The sequence below is a fragment of the Trifolium pratense genome, linkage group LG2, assembly GCF_020283565.1.
Source record: "Trifolium pratense cultivar HEN17-A07 linkage group LG2, ARS_RC_1.1, whole genome shotgun sequence".
Lineage (NCBI taxonomy): Eukaryota > Viridiplantae > Streptophyta > Magnoliopsida > Fabales > Fabaceae > Trifolium > Trifolium pratense.
The window spans coordinates 50,356,950-50,364,392 of record NC_060060.1 but is presented as its reverse complement, the minus strand read 5'-3'; the positions used below and the strand labels follow the sequence as shown (position 1 = coordinate 50,364,392).

Genomic DNA, 7,443 nt, shown 5'->3' with positions numbered 1-7,443 from the left:
GCTATGCAGGATGAACTAACTCAGTTCAAAAGAAGTGAGGTATGGGATCTAGTACCTAGACCAGATGGTATAAACGTTATTGGTACAAAGTGGGTGTACAAGAACAAAACTGATGAAAATGGTGACATTACTAGAAATAAAGCCAGACTTGTAGCACAAGGATACACCCAGATAGAAGGAGTAGACTTTGATGAAACTTTTGCTCCAGTTGCTCGCTTGGAGTCCATAAGATTACTCTTGGCGGTGGCGTGCATTTTAAAATTCAAGCTATATCAAATGGATGTAAAAAGTGCATTCCTAAATGGCTATCTAAATGAAGAGGTATATGTTGAACAACCAAAAGGGTTTGTAGATCCAAGCTTTCCTAACCATGTTTACAAACTAAAGAAAGCACTCTATGGATTGAAACAAGCCCCTAGAGCATGGTATGAAAGATTGACTGAATTCCTTGTCAGCCATGGATACAAGAAGGGTGGTAATGATAAAACCTTGTTTGTAAGAGAAGAGAAAGGGAAGCTAATGATAGCTCAGATATATGTGGATGATATTGTATTTGGTGGAATGTCGCGACAAATGGTGGAACATTTTGTGCATCAAATGCAATATGAATTTGAAATGAGTCTTGTAGGTGAGCTAACTTATTTTTTAGGTCTTCAGGTCAAACAAATGGAAGACACCATATTTATCTCTCAAGAAAAATATGCAAGAAACATTGTGAAGAAATTTGGAATGGAGGGTGGTAGTCACAAAAGGACACCTGCACCTACACACTTGAAGCTTACCAAAGATGAGAAAGGGGTTGATGTGGATCAAAGTCTCTATAGAAGTATGATTGGGAGCTTGCTATATCTCACAGCTAGCAGGCCTGATATCATGTTTGCAGTTGGAGTGTGCGCTAGATACCAATCTGAACCCAAGATGAGTCATCTGACTCAAGTAAAGAGGATCTTCAAATATGTCAATGGCACATGTGGCTATGGAATTCTATACTCTCATAGTAATGATTCTACCTTAATTGGATATTGTGATGCAGATTGGGCTGGAAGTGCTGATGATAGAAAGAGCACCTCTGGTGCATGTTTCTTCTTGGGAAACAATCTAGTATCTTGGTTTAGTAAGAAGCAAAATAGTGTGTCTCTATCAACAGCTGAGGCAGAATATATAGCAGCTGGGAGTAGTTGCTCTCAATTGTTATGGATGAGACAAATGTTGAAAGAGTATAGTGTGGAGCAAGGTTTTAAATTGCGGACCGCATCACTTGATGCGGCCGCAATATTGCGGATGCGGTAGGCACTGCAACCGCATCGGACCGCAATTGCGGTGTGAACTCAAATCACAGGTGATGCCGCATCGCAACCGCAACGCAACGGCGTTTTTCCGCAACGCAACGGCGTTTTGACCGCATTTACCGCAACAGTCATTTATGCCCCAAATCAAGGAAAAAAGGTAAAACTAAAATCAGAGAATCTTAGAATCAATTTCAGAAAACACAAGAAAACAACACAAAAAGTAAAAAACCAGAACAAAACAGAGGAAAAGCAAAAAAACAGAACAAAACAAACGAAAGGGAATCAGAATAAACTTACTTTTTTTCCTTTAAGTCAATTCAATTCATTTTAGAATCTCCTTTTCCTGTAAATCATAGACTTGGTGCTGCTATGAAGACTTGGTGCTACAATTTTATCGTTCCTCTAATTGTGTCCTCCCTTCCTTTCCTCTTTCCAATCGGTCTCATATGCTATGTGATATCTCTCAAGGTATGATATTGTTATTGTTAACTACTTATTCAAGTCTGTTCTTTCCTATTTCTGGCTTTTTGGTTGTTATTTGGAAATTTGATTTCTAATTCTAGGTTTTGTGTTTCTTTGGGTGTTTGTGTGAGTGGGTGAGAATGAGATGATTCAGATAAATAGCAGGAGAGAGTGAGGAAGGAGATAGAGAAGAGAAAATTTGGGATTTGTGGTTTTGAGAGTGAGGAAGAGATAAGTTCTGAGAGAGAGTGAGGAAGAGATACGGAAGAGTTCTCCAGAACGCTCTCCAGAACGCAAGAACAGAGAGAATGAATTTTTTTGTTTTTTTTTAATAATAAATAGAAAGGTTTAATTATTATAATAATTATAATTATTTTATTTTAGTGGGGGTGGGGGGAAGAATGAAAGTGAAGAAAAAATTGGGGGGGAAACAAAAATATAGTGGGGGAAAGAATGGAAGTGGAGTAAAAATTGGTAGTGAGCTATTTTTTTTAGTAATTTTATAATAGATTTTTTTTTTGTCAAAAAAAATTTATTTGTATCTACAATCCTTGTTTTTAGATTGTGGTTAAACAACTTTTTCATTGGATCAATCCTTGTTTATCTAATATGAATTTATTTTTTTTATTTCTTTTAAATTTTATAATAGATTTTTTTTTTTTGTAAAAAAAAAAAGATTTGTTTTTTATATTTTTTTTGAGGCAATTTATTTTTTATATAGTAAGTGATATTTATCTTAATTTTTTTTAATTACTATTGTGTTAGTTTTTTTTGAACGTTACTATTGTGTTAGTGGGAGAAGTTATTATACATAAGTGTAATCCTTATGCATGGTACATAAGTCAATAACATCCATTAGATTGAGCATCCACATGTAATAATCCTAGCCAATCTCAACTCACACACTCACACATAATCTCACACCCCCCAAATTTCTCACGTACCCCCCAAATTACTCGCGCACCCCCAAATTTCTCGTGCACCCCCCAAATTTCTCATGCACCCCCCAATTTCTCGCGCACCCCCAAATTTCTAGCGCACCCCCCAAAATTTTTCACGCACCCCCAGATGACTTGTGCGCCCAATTTTTTTTTAACCCCCCATATTTCAAGCCTAAACCATTTTGCTGTGGGAATGGTTTCAAAAATATACACTCCAAAACCATTAAGTGCATAAGATGGTTTTGAAGTACAACCTATAATTAGAATCATAATTGTTTTTTTTGGTACAATTATAATCATTATTTAAAACCAGTTAAATGGTTTCAGATAGTTATACACTAAAACCATTTGTATTGTAAAATGGTTTTATGTGTGTTTTTATGGTTTCAAAAATTCTGGAAACCATTATGCTGGTTAAATGGTTTCAGATAGTTATACACTGAAACCATTTGTATTGTAAAATGGTTTTATGTGTGTTTTTATGGTTTTAAAAATTCTGGAAACCATTATGTTGGTTAAATGGTTTCAGATAGTTATACACTGAAACCATTTGTATTGTAAAATGGTTTTATGTGTGTTTATATGGTTTTAAAAATTCTGGAAACCATTATGTTGGTTAAATGGTTTCAAATCACAATTATTGTTTGTATTCTAATTATAGGGTTGTACTCTAAAACCATCTTATACACTTAATGGTTTTGGAGTGCATATCTCTGAAATCATTCCCACAACAAAATGGTTTAGGCTAGAAATGTGGAGGGGACAAAAAAAATAAAATTGGGGGGCAAAAGTCATATTGGGGGTGTGCGAGAAATTTTGGGGGTGCATGAGAAATTTGGGGGTGCATGAGAAATTTGGGGGTGCACAAGTAATTTAGGGGGTGCATGAGAAATTTGGGGGTGTGCTAGTAATTTGGGGGGTGCACAAGTAATTTGGGGGGTGCACTAAGTAATTTATGCATGGTGCATAAGGATAGCTTATGTATAATAACCAATCCCTGTGTTAGTTGTAAACAAAAAAATTGTGTTAGTTTATATTTTTAATTCGTAGATAATTATTAGTTAGTTTATGTTATTGATTGACATTTATTTATTATTATATTTAATTTAATAGGTACGATTAAATATACACAATGCCACCAAGAGAAGCATTTCCTACAAAAAGATTAGAGGGTGCTCCAAGTGATGATATTGGATGGCACTTTGGAACACCGATACCTGGAAATAGAAACAATGTTCGTTGTGAACTTTGTAGAGAAATAATAAGAGGTGGCATTACGAGATTGAAGCAACATATAGCACATATGCCAGGACAGGTCAAACCTTGTCCTAGAGTGAACACAATAGTTAGGGAAAGTATGATGAAACTTCTAGTTGATGCAAAAGCGAAGAGAAACGATTCTAAAAGAAGGAAAGAAGAATTTGAAGAACATTTAAGGGGAGATGTTGTTGAAGTAGATGATGTGGATCATTCTAGTGATGATCAATTAAGGTTTGCTACACAAGAGAGTCTCAGATCACATTATGAATGGGAAAATAGGCAAAAATTCAGACATGAAACATGAGGATATAAAAATGTTTATGACCAAGGTGGAAGTTCTCGTGCAAGTGTTAGCGGAGGTGAAAGACCAGAAGATCTAACTTTTTCTTTGAGGTCTACCAATGTTGATCTTGTGAGGACCAAAAGCATGAGGCAACCTAAAGTCAATAAGGGCATGCTAAACACATGGAGGAAGAAGCTTGGAGCGGCCGTAAGCAAATTTATAATTTATGAGCGTTTGCCTATGAATTTATCTAATTCTCCCTGGTTGCATAATTTGATTTATATAGCCTCTGAGGTGGGAAAAGCTAAATTCCCAACTCCTTATGAAATCTCAAATGTGTATTTAGAGGCTGAATATGAACAAATGAAGCAATGGATAACTAGTATGAAAAAAACTTGGAAACAAAAAGGGGCAACAATAATGTGTGATGGTTGGACAGACGGTATCAACCATTCTCATATTATGAATTTTTTAGTGTATTGTGAAAAAGGAACAGTGTTTTGGAAATCAGTTGATGCTTCCGATGTTGATAGTAGAAACACAGAGTACTACTTTCAATTATTGGATAAAGTTGTGGACGAAATTGGCGAAGAATGTGTTGTTCAGGTGGTTACAGACAATGAAGCTGCACTAAAAGCAGCCGGTCACAAACTAATGGAAAAGAGGCCACATTTGTATTGGTCTTCTTGTGCGGCTCATTGTTTAGATCTTTGCTTAGAGGATATAGGGAAGAAAAAAAATATACAAAAGTTATTAAGTGAAGCAAAGTTGGTGACAACATTCATCTACAACCATACGTATATTGTGAGTCTCATGAAAAAATATACTGGAGGTAGAGAGATTGTTCGTCCTGGTGTAACCCGATTTGCAACACAATTTCTACAACTTCAATCAATTGTGAATCAGAAGGAAGGTCTGGAAAACATGTTTCATTCGGAAGAGTTTAGAAAAACAAAATATGGCAAAGAGAAGAATGGGCCAGGATATGAAGCAAGGAAAATTGTTTTGAGCAAGGAGTTTCGGAGTAAAGCCAAAGATATATTGAAGGTGTACGAGCCTATTGTTCAAGTTTTAAGACTAGTTGATGGTGACGAGAAACCAACAATGGGTTTCCTATATGAAGCCATTGATCGAGCAAAACAGGCAATTCAACAAAATTCTCGTTATCATTCCACCTATAATGATATAATTGACAAGCGTTGGAAATTCATGCATTCTGATCTTCATTCTGCTGGTATGTCTATATTTTAATTTTAATTTCTTCATATAATTTTAAAATATGTTTCTTCATGTCATGTCATTTTTTCATGCATTATGATTATATTTTTTTAATTAGGTTATTTTCTTAATCCACAATTTCAATATGGAGTTGAACATGGAGATGATGTCTATAAGGAAACATTTGAAGGGACGGCTAGAGTGATAACGAAATTAGTAAGAAGTATAGATGATCAAATCAAAGCTCTGAATCAGGTTAGTAATAAATGAAATATTTTAATCTGATAAATTATTTGTTATAAAAAATATGTTTACATATTAACGTATTTTGTTATGTTATTTAGTTGACTCTTTACAGAGAAAAGAGTGATTCATTTGGTACACGTCTGGCTCAAGATTCTTGGTCAAAGATGAGGGCAGGTAAAATACTAATCCATTTTTTATAAGTTTCGCAAAATTAACCTTGTTTTTTAATATATAATTATAACCAATAATTTGCTTTTTTTATTGTTTATTTACATAGATTCTTGGTGGGGGTATTACGGTACATGTGCTCCTGAACTTCAACTTGTAGCTATAAAAGTTGTTAGTCAAACAACTTCTGCTACAAATTGCGAGAGAAATTGGAGTACATTTAGTTATATTCACACAAAGACGAGGAATAGATTGAAGTATAGAAAGTTACATAAACTTGTCTTCACACATTACAACATGAAGCTGAAAATGAGACAAGAAATGAGGAGAAGTCAAGAAGAAATAGAAACAAGTTTTGATCCTATAAATCTTAACTATATATTTCAAGAAGATCCTTTATCTGAATGGATAGAAGAGAGAGAAAATCCATTATTGGATGGAGTTCAAAATGCAGAATGGTTGCATATAGAAGATACAGATGATGAGATTGTGGAAGTTGATGATGATAGCAATGGATCAAATGATGGTGGTTTAAGTCCACCAAGCGGTAACAGTGGTAATGGGGGTGGTAATGAAGAAGCTGGCGAAGGTGGTGGTGGTGGTGGTGGTGGTGGTGGTGATGATGAAGAAGATGCACCAGAAGACCATGATTCATACGGTGAAACACCACCTATTTATAGGCGTTATAGAAATTTGACTGATATGGATCGTTCTGATGGTTCACTACTTAACAGTGGAGGAGATGTGTCACATTCTAGATCAAGAAGAGGTAAAAGGAAACAAAATGTTCCACTTGAAGATTCTTCTTCTTCTAGTATTGCTCAAAGTTTTAGTGACTTTGGGATTGGTGATTCTTCTCAAAATAGTCAACAATCTTATCCGCCTATTTATCAATATCCTTATTTCAACTCATATAACCAATATGCAAGTGATCAAGCTCCTTCCAACTACCAACAAGCAATGAATTACCAAGATCCTTATTATGAACAATCAAGTGGTGGATTTTTTGGTTATGTCTTTGGGCAAGGAGCTACACAAGATGATAGCCAGAGTGAAAGTACAAGTAATGCTCCTCCACGTCATTCCACCATGTGGTAAAAAGTATCATGTAAGTTATATTTTAAAAAATTTAAATTTATATTCAGTTAATTTTTATGATGGGAAATATAAATACTCTTGAGTTATTAAGATATTTGTTTATTAATTTTTCTTTCTTTTTTTTTTTGCAGCGAAGACCATATATTTATATGGAGACAAATATGATGTTGCTTTTCAAAGTCAAAATTGCAACTTAGTGCATTTATCTATTTGTGATGTATTAATTGTATTAGTATTTGCATAAACAATTATGAATGTTATTTATGTTAATGTTTCTTCCATTCGAGTCAAGGTTATATTATTCATAAATAAGACACAATGTCTTAAAAATGAATTAAAATTGACATAGAATTATAAGTAAAAGATATATAAGGAATTACAATCATTATAGTATTTTTTTTGTGTTTGTGCGGATAAAAAATTATTTCACGCTGCAACGGCCGCAATTGCATCGCAGTGTTTGCATTAGCCGCAATCG

At 34.5% G+C, this 7,443-nt stretch overlaps 1 protein-coding gene across 1 annotated transcript; it reads left to right on the top strand.

Moving 5' to 3' along the window:
* Nucleotides 1-1,244: 1,244 nt before the first annotated feature.
* On the top strand, nucleotides 1,245-7,235 carry LOC123911085. Its single transcript, XM_045962430.1, has 6 exons — nucleotides 1,245-1,757; nucleotides 3,806-5,469; nucleotides 5,572-5,708; nucleotides 5,798-5,873; nucleotides 5,977-6,975; nucleotides 7,097-7,235. Exons 2-5 carry the CDS (start codon nucleotides 4,380-4,382, stop codon nucleotides 6,963-6,965), a joined length of 2,292 nt encoding a protein of 763 aa, XP_045818386.1. The 5' UTR covers nucleotides 1,245-1,757; nucleotides 3,806-4,379; the 3' UTR covers nucleotides 6,966-6,975; nucleotides 7,097-7,235.
* Nucleotides 7,236-7,443: the final 208 nt, after the last annotated feature.